A 13,750-nucleotide genomic window follows, 5' to 3' on the forward strand; every position below is an offset into this window, starting at 1 on the left:
TCGTCTTGCGAGGCAACTCGAAAACGAAAAAACCTTTCGTTTTGCGAGTTTTTCGTCTCGCGAGGCGTTCGTCTTGTGGGGTACCACTGTGTGTGTGTATATATATATAAACATAATGTATTCTTGATATGTGAGGCTGAGAAATCAATCATCCTTTGAAAAGTTACAGGATTTAATAAATCTGAGGTACCCTAGACACAAAGTAATTGTATCACTAAAGTGATAACTATCTGGCAGCTGTAAAGAAGTAAAGCTTAATCATTTTGGGTGATGATAGGGAATAATTAGCTGGTGGATTTAGTGACTGAAAAGCAACCAAATATTTTGAAAACATACTTGTATTATTCAGATATGTGTGTGTTTGTTTTTATAAACAAAATACAAGCTGTAAATGTTGCTTGATTTGCAGAAAATTTAGCTTGTGCATTAGTGGACACACACACATTCCTCGTCTAAGAAAAACTATTTTCAATTTGTTCACATTTCAGTCTTTATTCCTGCCCACCAAAAGCACATACCTTTATTCTTTATATTACACAGAACAAAAGTTTGTAAAGAAGTGGCCTCCTCTGCATTGACATTCTTCACTTGCCATGCATTTCTGGATTATATAAATCCTTGCTGTGGGAAAGGGCCAAAGAATTTGGCAGTGACAACTGCAGGCAAACTGGATGGCCTTCCATACAAAGACATGCAGCAGACACAGCAGCAAACTATACCATGGTCTGGTGCGCTAAGGAGTAAACCCTACACCAATCCAGAGTGGAGTCCCTAAGACAGTTGGATGGCCCCTTGCATGCCTCCTTCCAGCAGCTTCTGCAGCCAAGATGGTGCCAAATGTATTGCTCTATTTTTCTTTGGACCATGTCAATGAGGCCAAGAGAGGGGTATTGTTGTCTGGGCAGCTTGGGACCTCAATGCAGTTTGCGCCCTGGGGAGGTCACTTCAGTGCTGCTAATGCAGCAGTTAGATTTCACCCCCCAGAGGCATACTCATTGTCTCTCAAGACAGACAGATGCCAACAGATGAGCCATGTGCTCATGTGCTTCCTTAACACATTATGATTCAATGAGTTGCTTTCGCTTTGGCACAAACACACAAACGGAATTGCAAACCAGCTTCAAACCATGGTTTGCAATCTTGTTAGCTTGTTGTTACTGCTGAATTTGCAAGCTGAGTTTTGAGTCAAAGAGAAAGAATTAATTGAATCAGACTGAAAGAATGAAGGAAGAGCAGAAGGAGCGCATGAGTACAAGTAATTGTACCAATGCTCCAGCTTTAAGATCTGCAAGGAAAACTCACTCGGGTCTTATGTGTGATCTTTCCTCTAACACTCAAAGTAGGTCTTGTTTTATGGCTGCAATAATTGAACACACTCTGTAATGGGGCCTACCAGATTGCCTTCTTGTATATTTTAGAAGCCATTAATGAAGTTCTTTCTTCAGGCATTTTATTCCTTGGGTGCTTTATTATATGCTTGTATGTGTTCTCTGCTGTTGTTCTTTAACCATATTTTAATATTGACGTCGTAGTGTCTGTTAAAGAGACATGTCTCCCCTTGCTTCTCTGGGTATGGTCCTCTCCTTATTTAAGTAGGAAAGTGAGAACCTTAGTCTTTTCTGCAAGGCAAGTCCCATCTGCTATGCAGAGTTGTTGATCATACACCCACCCAGACCCACACAACCGCTACTACTGTATTTTTCCAAGACAAAGTTTTTTGCTAAAAAAATAAAAAGGCAAAAGTTGAGGGTCGTCTTATACATGGATAGTGAATGCAGGGGGTGGGGTTGGCTGCAGCAAGCAGGTGTGCAATTTGAGGCCGGAGTGAGGTTTGCGGGTGATCAGCAGTGGGTGGGTGATTGGTAGTTGCAGTGAGGCGGGTGGGCAGGTGTTTGAGCAATTGGTGGCAGCGACCTCCCCAATATATATGTTGATGTTATCCTGACTCCTACTGCTCCCTGGTATTAGGACAGACCTGTTGCAAGGTTTCCTTACACAGTGAGTGCCCTTCCCAAACTCACAGAATACTTCGTTGTATCAGATGTGCAACTGCACCTTCCCAAACCCATTGAATGCTACAGATATTGTATTGCAGTCTTATTATTAATTGTATTTTAATCATTGTTGGGTGGTGTTTAACATCAACCGTTCTTGGAGTAGACCTATTGAAAACAATGGTCCATTGGTTTCAGTTGGTCTCTATTCTGAGTATGATTAACAATCAACATCACCCATAGTTTCTAAATGTATTCTACTTTGTGTTGCAAAGACTGCCTAGAATTTGAAATGAATATAGTGTAGCATTGTTTGGAATGCTCCACTGGGTATTTACAAATTACTCAGGAAATGAATTATTCCCCCTCATTAGTACATAATGAGAATTGTTATTCCAGACAGTTGGCTGACATTACTAAGCAATTCCAGGATCTGTTTCTGCAGGTGAAAGATGAGGGGAAAGATGAGGTTGGTAATCCTCATGCTTATACTCTTTTATATGAGAAGAAAAACAAACTAAGCAGACTCCCTCCTGCCACTAGAATGCATTTCACTTGTAATTAATTCTAAGCACCACCCCCAAATAACTTGCAGAGACAATATCAGGCTTGTTATAGCTATTCAGTTATGTATTTACATTCCTGTTCAGAACAACAGTAGGGATTCCATTTTGTACAGCACAACAAATAATTCAAAACAATAAATGCAATCTGTTTTCTATTTTCTGTTACCCTTTGGTTCCATCTTTGGATCTTCCATCTGCTCTTTCACTTCTTTCTAGTAATATTTTTGCTGTCTGTCAGATCCAGAAATACCTATGTTTGCTACTCTGAATTGTGGCCATTGTAATTTTCTCCCCTTCAGCATATGAACTATGCAAAATTCTGCTCTACATTAGAGCTGCCAGCTTATTTCCCTTCCTCCCCCCTACTTATTTTATTTTTTTACTTACAGACTAAAGCAGCACCATGGTAGGAAGGCAGCTCCTTGCTGCAACCTGCCCCCAGCACTTGGCAACAGTCTGCAGTGTACAATTTTAAAATGCACAGTCTATGTGCAAAACACCTTTCACCAACTCATCCTCTCTCTAATATATAAGCAGCATGTGAAATGAACATAAATTATTTCATAGGGACAGGTTGATCAGGAGAGGAATGGATCTGCTCTTCAATAACAGGAAGAGAAATTCTGTCTCTCTGTTTTTCTTTAGGAGAGGGGAGCGAGAGATGTGGTTGGTTCACTAGCCATCTTCTGTGAAATGGGTGGTGGAGGACCATTTTCACATTGGGGTTGGACTCTCTCAAGTTTCACATTGGAATTGGTCAGTTGACATTGCTCCCAGATTGACTGTGGGTTGGTTCAATATTAGTTTCGGAAATACCCACACAAATGGTTCAACAATTTGAAGATAGCTCATCACCAGTGTACTGTATTGTCTGACAAGGAAGATAGAGAGAAGGAAATAGAAGAAAATGGCACCATAAAGAGAATTCAGTTTATGAAAGCTTAATATATTTTGAGTCCAACAACTCTTCCTCATGAGCACCTGAAATTGTTTTTTCAAGGGAACTGCTTGAGGTAATCAGGCACTTTTGAAATACGTTCCCCTTCTCTATTGTTTCTTGCCAGGTTATTGAAAACCCTCCCACCTCTAGATTTTGCAGTTCCACGAAAACAGAAGCTTTATTGAGCTCCTGGTATGCCATTATACATGGCTGGTGGGCTATTTGACTTGTGGAGTCACAAGTTATGTGGTGTAATTTCTGATAGTTCTGTCTATCCCAAATCATCAGGTACTGCCAACTACCGTTTTTAGACAGTGTGGTGTTTAGTGGGTTTTCTTAATCCTCAGTTTTCACAATGACTGGTTTCTGTGACAGTAACCTGCTATATTGAAAGATGTCAACCTTCTACCAACACTTTTGATTATTTGATTGATGCCTCAAAGGAAAAGTGTCAACAAAGAAGCTTGCATTTGCCTTAGTCCTCCCCACCCCTTTTCCCTACCATGCTGCATATCATCCAAACCAATATTCATGGTAAAGTTGTCTGCTCACTAACCACAAGCTGTAGCCAGTGTGGGACTACTTCATCACAAGTTCAGATGGCATGCTAAGCCAAACATTGGCTTAGCTTAGCACAGTGCAGCAGTACATTCAGACATACATACATAATTTTATTTGCTGGCAACCTTTCCAGAGTTCAAACCATGCTCAAGCCAGCTTACAACGTGAAAAATACATAACTGCAACATAACGAAAGTAGTCAGAAACAATAAATAAAACATAAAATATCTAAAATAAAGATACAAATAGAGTACCAGCAACAACAGCAACAACCCCTTCCCAACAAAACAGTCCCAACACCACCCGAGCTCAAGCAGTAAAAAGTACCAGGGAGGAAAAGTGGATTTGTGCTCCTCTTTAGGATCATCCATGCTCACATGGTTTTGCTAAGCCAAAGTTTGGCTTAGCATGTTGTAGAAACCAAGTCAGTTATCTGGCAACGCTAATAATAATTCTTGGAGTCTATATGTTTACACAGATTCAATAAGCCCAAGTTTGGCTTAGCATGTGTGTGAATCAGCTTAATGTGTGGTTTACTTTTGGCACAACACTTTCACTTAGAAAGCTGTTTGCATATCCCTAATTGCATTGGCAGTCATTTTTTTTTTAGTGCATGCCTTTGATCAAATTTAAACACCTATAATTATGCAGCATTTCCCCCTTTGATTTCTTCAAACCAATGTTCTGCTCTTTGGTTGAAATGTTGAAGTTTTTTATTCTTTTGAATTACTTACAAAATTATAGAACATGTCAAGAAATAAAACCCTATCATGCTTGCAAAACATATTTTACTAATTTAATATTAGGGTTAACCTAGTCAAATCATTTGTGACAAAAAACAAACAAACCAAGTGAGGTGTATATGAAAATTACTCCAATTTGATATAAAATATGGAATTGTATTGAGGATGAATGTGTATTCTACAGAAGTACAACTATACAAGAAGCTTATCTGAGACCTTTAATGAACCTTGAAAGTAATTTATATGAAGTCTCATAGCCCACCCATACCTTACTCATGCACTTTTCCCTTCAGTTAAAAATAGACATGAATGATTTTGTTGGCATCTGTCTGTTTTGAGAGACAATGGAGTGTGCCTCCAGGGGTGAAGTCAAGCCACTGGAGAATCACATCACCTGCTGTGGCTGCAGAGACGGGTAACTCATAACTGCTGCCTTCCACATTGTTTTTGTTGCATTAGTACATGCCTGGGCAGTGTGCATGGAAGTTCTGGGTTGCCCAGACTGCAGATCCCCCCAGTCTTTTGACCTCATTGTTGTAGTCTAAAGGAAATACATTTGGCTGTAGCTTGACTACAGGCATTGCCAGAAGGAGGCATACAAGATGCCATCCAACAGTCTTAGGGACTCCAGGAATGGGTGCCTTTGTCCAGGAATCCAAGCGGGGACCGATGGCCACAGCATCCTTCCCAGTGGTGGCCCTGCTGCGGTCATATCACTTGTCAGGGTCAATCCCCACACTACTTATCCACCAGCAGTTGGGCTGTTTGATTCTGGATACATACCCAATGACTTGGCCCAAACCTACCTAAATCTGTAATAAATAAAAGTTATTTATGGTTGGCCCCTCACTGGGCCATGGACACAATGTGCCTGGATATGCAATGAAATATAAATGAGGAAACGTTTTTTATAGTTGCATTTATCAGAAGAAACAGATGTTCGCCAATGTATTTCCTATTGTATTGATCCAAACTTTTAGTGCCATTCAAATTTTTTAGGTCAGACCACTGAATAAGTATTCCCTTTGAGCTTAACATTGCCTTTCTGGATGTAAATAGAGCAATTTGGACGAAATAAATAAGAGATGTGCTAGCTATCTTATATAGTTACTGAGTATCTGTAGTCCATGCCATCTGTGTTTAGCTAGAGTGCTTCCTGCACAAATGTTTAATGTGCAGTATATTTTGAATATTTTGTAAGTAAAATTATCATTGCACACAATAGGAACAAACTGAATACATTTTTATTGTTTGTGGAATCAATATTTCTAGAATCAGTATTGTAAGTTGCACACTTGGTGAATTAAGTATAGGAACCAAAGTAACTGACTTTTGACTGTGATCTGGCGATTGGTTTGCATAGCCACAAATTCTGCTCCCACCTAATAATGCTGTCAGTGATGATAGTACAGACCACCTACTGGAACTCAAAAGCTGTGTTTCAAATCAGCCTTTCCAAGCCAATTGGGGCGTCATGAATATATCCCTAGTGCCGAAATATATCAAATATAAATGAATATATCCCTAGTCACTATTTCACAGCATTCGTTTGTATGCTTGAATAATGCCTAGAGGGATAATCTTCACACATAAGCTTGTTTCTGCAAGAGTTAGATTTGATACGTGGCAACACCTTTGATCAGTTCCATATTGCTCTTCAAAACCAGAAGTGAGCATATTCTAGTGAAAACAAACAATAATAATTTAGATGACAATAACTGTAACATATTCACATCCCCACCTTCAAATGCAATTTCCTGTTTCTAAATGTATTTTCCATAGAACATTGTATTCACTGTAATGCTATTTTTATTCACAGAGAATGCACCTCAAGTAGCAATTATTGCACCAGGTACCAGTAACCATAGAAACAGTTCAACAGGCCCAACACCTGACTGCTCTCCTCCATCGCCAGATACTGCACTGAAAAATATAGTGAAAGTTATACGACCTCAGGTGGGTGGTCGGAAATAAAAATGTTCTTTGATTTTGTTAAAGATTTCAACGTTTTATCTTACATTCCTCTAATAATTTGCAGTGATATGAACTATTTTAAAATGTTGAAATGAAATCCCTCCACTGATAATGCTAAAATATCTTTAAAAGCTTGATTTTAATTAGACCTGACCAGAAAGAGCATACCCAGATTTCTATTTGTGTTCTTTTTCAGCTATTATGCTTGATTTATGACATTTTATTGAAATCTTGTATTGCATTGTTACATTAGTGTACTACACCTTCTCTTGCTTCTCAGCACCTGTTTTTTCCTCTAGGCTAGTTTTCTTCCTTTTGGACTTCACTGACCTCAGCCACATATGCATTCACTGATGTTCATTCTGATTCAGTGTGGCAGCCCATGCAATTTTTTGTTGAAGAGGTCACAATGATGCATGAGGATACTGTATTGGGAATGCCAGTCACAGCCAAACAGATTAAACAGCAGTGGGGGCACTGAGGGTAAAGAAGAAAAAGTAAAATGATGTTAAGATGAATGAGCAGCTAGCAAAACAAAAAGACACCAAATAGTATTGAAATGTCCAAGTTTTGGTGAGGTGACTTTTCTTGTGTGTAATTAGTTCAGCTCATTTTAAACATGCCAATTTTGATGTAAATATAAAATTGGAGACTACATGGCATAAGCATAATTTTGATTGACTGTTATTGCTTGCAAACTCTCAGTTTCTATTTACCTCTTTTAAAAAATGTAATGTGCTTCATGCAATTTATTTTATTTCATCTAAAAGACTTTCCAAGCGTCAGAGCTGTTTTTACTTCATGCTGTCCACACATGCCTCTTTTCAACTCTATAACTCCTTTTGGCTAGCACAGGGTTCTTCATTTCCTCTTTCTCCAGACACCGCTGTATTAGCCATTTATCACTTTCTGTCAAAGCTATTTTTTGTTTGATGGCTTGCACACAAGAAAGCAGAGAGAAATTGGAATTATTGTTAGAACAAGCTGTTATGTGATAGTTAATTGGAAACAGCCTTTAAATGCTATTTTCATCATGAAATTGTCAACAGATGGACTCAGAACATTGAATAGCTGTGCTCTTGGATTAGTTCATTACTAATTCAATGTCGGGACTTAATTAAAGTCAGAGACTCGGTTCCCACTGAATTCAGTAGCATTGCATTCTTTGAGTGCCGAACACTCTATTCAATATTTTTGAGTGAGTGAGTGAGTGAATGAATGAATGAATGAATGAATGAAGTGGAGGCCATGCTTATCAACTTTGTAGATCAGGTAGGATTTAAAGTGGTAAAACATTTCATGCCTTTCAAAGCTTCCATACTGGTGATGTATTAAGTACCTCGGAGACTATATCCTCCATAGGTATCCTCCCATATTCTCAGACTATCAGGAGTGCATTCCTCCATGTCCCATACAAAGAGGAAAAGTAATGGTATCCAGGAGCCTGACTTCTCCACAATGGCATCCACTCCGTGGAATGCTCTGCTGGTAACATCCCTCTTGCATCCTATTTACAGCTGTCATTCTGACATCTGGAATATTTTGACACTGGTTAGTGTCCTGGGAGTTGGTTGCTGCTGCTTGGGTTTTCAGCAGTTGTTAATGCAGTTGTGTGTGATGTTGACTGTGATGGTGTCATATATTAATTTTATTATGATTTTAGAAGTACAATTAAAATTATGGCTGTATATACATTTTAAATGCAGCATCTGCATTTTAAATAAACATACATTTTGTTGGTACTATTCGTATTCAAAATGGCTTGGATGCTGATATTCTGGAGCATGAAAGAGCATTGCAAAAAGGGATGAAATTATAGCCTTGTGCCAGAAATGGGAAAATTTGTTGCTAGACAGTGGCACTGCTAGAAAGAGCTAGAAATGATTGAGGATTTTAAAAACTGAAAATTGTTGTGAGTCTCCTGTTTGAGTGCTGTGAATGAGTCTGGGGAATGAGTATGAGTCTTACTTATGGGTACCAATTGGCATTTGGGTAGTCATTGTGGGAAGCGCTTGCTGAATCACATGGGCCTTTGGTCTGATCTAGTAGGGCTCTTATGTTCTTATTTTCTTTTAAGGTGTGGACATAAATGTATTTAATTGACCATCTCAGTGGTACAGAAGAGAATATAACGCAACAATGAACCCTCTGATTAAAAATAGGGGGCTTTTTTTGTCTGTCCCTGATATCTCCCTTCATTACTATCATGCCTGTAGTGTACATTCAGGCAAAAGTAGAACCCTTTTTAAATATTCTGTAATTGCCATCCACACACTTTTTGCTCAGTAATAAAAAGCAACCCATGATCTGCAAGCCTTAAGCAAAAGGTCTGGAGAAGTACTCTAAAGCACAGACTATATCAGGAAAGGCCAACTGATGTGAACCTAAGGCACTTCAAACCGAACTAACTCATTTTGGATTTCGAATGCGTCAAAAGCTTTGGATCAAATTAAAGTGGATTTAAGACAAAGTTTAATTTAGGTCTGAAGCATATTATCGAGATTGTATCACAGAATATACTCACAATGTTTATTTTAATTCTGTTCTATGCCTCATCTGTCTAGATATTAATTTAATTTTGCCATTGAATCAACATTGAAATGCTGTCTCTCCAAACCCGCTTCGAAACCTACTAAAATGTCAATATTTTATTGGCATATAAGGTTTTCTATTGACCATACAATCTGTTACCTCATACTGATATGTTTTTTGGTACTGTATTATAGCAGCTGGGGTGGAGCGGCAGTAGATGATTGCTGTCACATGCACATGGTACCCGCAGCATTGTATGGAGTGAACCATAGAAGTAAACACAGGATATTTGTGTTGGGTTGAAATAGGTCAGAATTTATTATTGATTACAGATGTAAGTAGGTTTTGGCTAAGGCAATCAACCCACTTGCTGGTTGCGAAATGAGATGCGGGTCAACCCGGAGCTGGGTAGTTGCCTCTGACATGCACCAGGTGCTACGATCCTGCTTGGGCCGCCATTGGGAGAGGTGTCATGGCCTATTGACCTGCCCATGTGGGTTTGTGGACAGAGACACCTCTCCTTGAGCCCTTTAATCAGCTAATGATCCATCCCAATGCCTTATTCACCAAAGTTGTGACTGTTGCTATGAGGTAGGCAAAAACCTGCAGACCAGCCAATTTGTTTGCAGGGGGAGGAAATCCTCCCTGTCCCCAAATAGTGGTCAAATAGCCATAGCAAGGTCTTCACGCTGGCCCACCTACTCAACTTTCGGCAGGCCACTTACAACCTGAGTGGGCAGGTGGTGAATCCCATGATGATCTCCCAAGAGGGTGAACTACACAATATCGCCCTCTTAAGTACAGCGGGCATAGACTGGGCTCAGCCCCTTCCCCTGCAATCTGACTTTCCTGATCAATCAGGCCTTCCCTGTTGTGCTGGCACTGCTGGCAGGGGAGGTGCCAGGTGTCTCTCCCCACAATGGCCACATGGGAATAAGATGGCCTCCTGGATTGGGCTGTGGCCCTGCTAAGCGACAAACGAGAATGCAATAATTGTAGGAATTATGTACGGAAGATCAATTTACAGGGGAGAAATGCAATGGAATTTTTGAGCATCTGTTTTAACAAACCATTTTTTTAAAAAGGTGATGAACCTTAGAGGCAGAAAATAAATTAAAATATTTACATTTCAATTCAAATTTTTTCCAGCCAAAGCAACGTACATCAATAGTATCAGCTTTTGAATTTCATCGATTAAATCACAGCCATGATTATTTTGAAATCAACTCTTCCCTTGGATATGCAAGCTTTACTTCCAGTCCTCCAATCAGTCCAGCTAATTATTCCATTGGATCCATTGAAGGGAGCATTGAAGATAATGACATTCCAGGTAAAATAAAAATAAGTTGCATATTATCTATACATTTTGATGTTGCAATAAGCAACTGGCATCGCATCCTAGGCCACCTCTGCTCCTTCAGGGGGACATGGCTGCTTTCTTGGTGGCTTTCTTTCTGAATTCCATAATACTTTTTATTCATTTACATTCCATTCCCTTCAGTTTTTCTAAAGGATTGTTTGAAGAATACCCTAAAGTGAAATACAGTCACGGGGCGCTTGCATTTGGGCTTACTTACACATATGCATAAATGTGAGGTAGAAGCTAAGGTGTGGGATTAATATTTATCTTTTGCTCAGAGCAAACCTGGTATTTTTATCATGTCAGGTCACATCCTTGCTCTGAATAAATTGTATGATATTTATATTTATTCAGTATTGCACACTCTGTAAAGTGTTTCTCCAACTCATGAATCAAACCACTTTAGAACTGGCTACCCAGGAAATCTAGCTTAATGAAATGAATAGAAGAGTTTTTCGTGCTTCGAAAAGGAGTGCTCTGATAGCTGTTCTTGCCCTCGAAAGAAATAATAAAAAATATGAAGAAAAAAGTAGAAGGTGAAAAATTCATCATGCTACAAAAATGAGTCTGTGAAAAACAGTGTAATACATATTGGCCCATCTAATCCAAACAACATTTTCAATTGCTTATATAGTTTGCAAAAAAAAGTCATATATTGCTAAATACCAATTTATCATACACTTATGATAATGCAGCATTGCTTGTTGTGTTCTGTGGAAAGTAGGAAAGTAGGAAATCAGTGCTTGAACGCGTACTCTACTTGTATAAGTCTCAGGTTCAGTATTTGCAATCTCCAGTTAAAGGATTGCTGGTATCAGAGCTGGTACAATATATTTATTTATTAAATTTACATGCTGCCTGTACAGCATAGTTTTCTTAATGGACAAACCCACTTAAAGTAAAATAATTAATAAAACGTTAGCAAAAACAATGCTAACACCATTACAGTGGTACCTTGGGTTTAGTACTTAATTCGTTCCGGAGGTCCGTACTTAACCTGAAACTGTTCTTAACCTGAAGCACCACTTTAGCTATTTGGGCCTCCTGCTGCTGCCGCGCCGCCGGAGCCCAATTTCTGTTCTTATCCTGAGGCAAAGTTCTTAACCTGAAGCACTATTTCTGGGTTAGCGGAGTCTGTAACCTGAAGTGTATGTAACCCGAGGTACCACTGTATACATCACATAAACCCATTATAGATGGGCCCCAAATCCTGAGGAGCTGCTGCCCATCGCAGCTGAAAGTCTTGTACAAGGTGACTCAATAATAAAAAAACAGTTTCATTTATTTTTAAACAAGATAATTTACTTTGCATACATAATATTGCATAGCTACTTCTCTAGATTTCTTCTTCCAGTTTCCTAGACTGGCTTGCCTTGCATGACAGCTAACTGAATGCATTTATTTTAACTTTAGGTCACCTTCATTATAATTTGCTTTATTTCCTGTTCACAGCTGCTAATTCTTCTATTTATACTTGTTCTTGTTGCTCATACTAACATCAGAGTTGTATCTACAGAATGTTTGCAACCATAATAATTCCTTAAGATTTGAAGAAATTGAGTCATAAGCCATTTAATTTCTACAGAGAAACCAAGAGATTTGGCTAGAAATAATCTTTCAGATAAATAGCCATAATAATCTCCAGCAAAACTATAGCATGTTAGTCAGCTGGTTGTTGTTTATTATTTCCTCTAATATTGAACTTGGAAGGTTCCCATTCTATCAGTCTGGATGTGAGATGGGGCCAACCAAAAATAAGGTGGTAGTTGCTGAATTCTCAAGAGACTTCCTAGGTGTGCAGATGTATATTTGTTCATAAATGTAAACAAATCCAGAAAATACTTACTGGCTACCAGGACTTACACTGAGGGGCCTACAAAATGCTGCAGCGAGTTGAGCTATGGAATGTTGAGGTATTGAGAGAGGGGCGGAAAATGGAGGAGTGAGAGGAAGAAACTGGCCGGCTTGAACCTCGAGCTACCTTTGGTATCCTGGAAGTGGTGATGAGAATCAGGCAATTGTGCATCATGAAATTAAAAACCTCTCATGCTAAAGCGCAGGATCCACAGGGAAGCAAGATTGTTCTTACTGGTCTGAACTGATCAGCTGCACAGGGCTTTGGAATTAGGTCAAGAGTCACATGAAAAGGACCGCAGGTTGCCCACCTCTGCTACAGAGGTAAAGGCAGATCTAGAAGAACACGACTGGTTTGGTTGCGCTAAGTGCAGAGCTTCTAGGGTACCGCAGCAGGTGCCGCAGCAGTGACATCTGACAGAAGGCAAGAGGCTGGGGGGCTGCGCCAGCTTTTGGTGTCACGCGGGATGCCACTGATATTTGAGACACCAAGGTTTGCTTTTGACAGAGGGAGGTCTCATAAGAGAATTGCCCAAAATCAAGTTGCGGCCCACCCAGTCTGGGGTGACTCTTTCCTCCCCAGGCAATTCTATGCCCCATCAGTTACTATAAACTGATGATTTTGAGAGTGAAAACAAAAAAAACAAAATTTCACAGTAGACATTTTTTAACAAAACATAATTCCCAATTGCTCACTGTAATTACAATGCACATACTATTAAAGCCAGTGGCATAATTCCAATTAATTTTAATGGATGTGGATTGTCCCATCAGAATTAGTGACCAAGATATTTCTTCTTCTTCTTTCTAATGGATTTTTTTAATAAATAAAAAACCTTACTGTTGCTTGAAATATCTATGCAATTCAGATTCAGTTTATGCTTTTTATTCTGCCTGTTTCATCTTTGGATCAGATAGATTTTCTTTTCATTTTTTCCTCTCAACAGATTGTTTATAACTTTGAAAATGCTTGCTGGTTATCAGATATATTTATATGACATATGGGCAGTAATTGGAGCTGAAGAAACTGGTTAAAAACCCGCTGCAGAGCCGGTAAAAATGAGAATTCTAACTACTGACCTCTTAAACAAACTGCTTCACACTGTAGACTATAAAGTGCACTTCATTTTATCATGTAGGTACAATCTCATATATCTTCTCAGAAGCAAGTCCTATTGAGTTCAGTTGGACATTCTCCCGGATAAGGATTGCAGCCTTTGTTTATT

The 13,750-nt window shown here is 39.2% G+C and overlaps 1 protein-coding gene across 5 annotated transcripts in view; it reads left to right on the top strand.

The window, feature by feature from the left end:
* ANKS1B (ankyrin repeat and sterile alpha motif domain containing 1B) overlaps positions 1-13,750 on the top strand; it is a 337,482-nt gene that overhangs the window by 100,451 nt on the left and 223,281 nt on the right. For all 5 annotated transcript variants that reach the window (XM_081209629.1, XM_081209637.1, XM_081209638.1 and 2 more), the window contains 2 exons: positions 6,624-6,760; positions 10,460-10,640. In XM_081209629.1, coding sequence (XP_081065755.1) covers positions 6,624-6,760; positions 10,460-10,640 — 318 coding nt within the window. The remainder of the gene's footprint in view (positions 1-6,623; positions 6,761-10,459; positions 10,641-13,750) is intronic.

This window comes from Podarcis bocagei, assembly GCF_964188305.1.
Source record: "Podarcis bocagei genome assembly, chromosome: 10".
Taxonomy (NCBI): domain Eukaryota; kingdom Metazoa; phylum Chordata; class Lepidosauria; order Squamata; family Lacertidae; genus Podarcis; species Podarcis bocagei.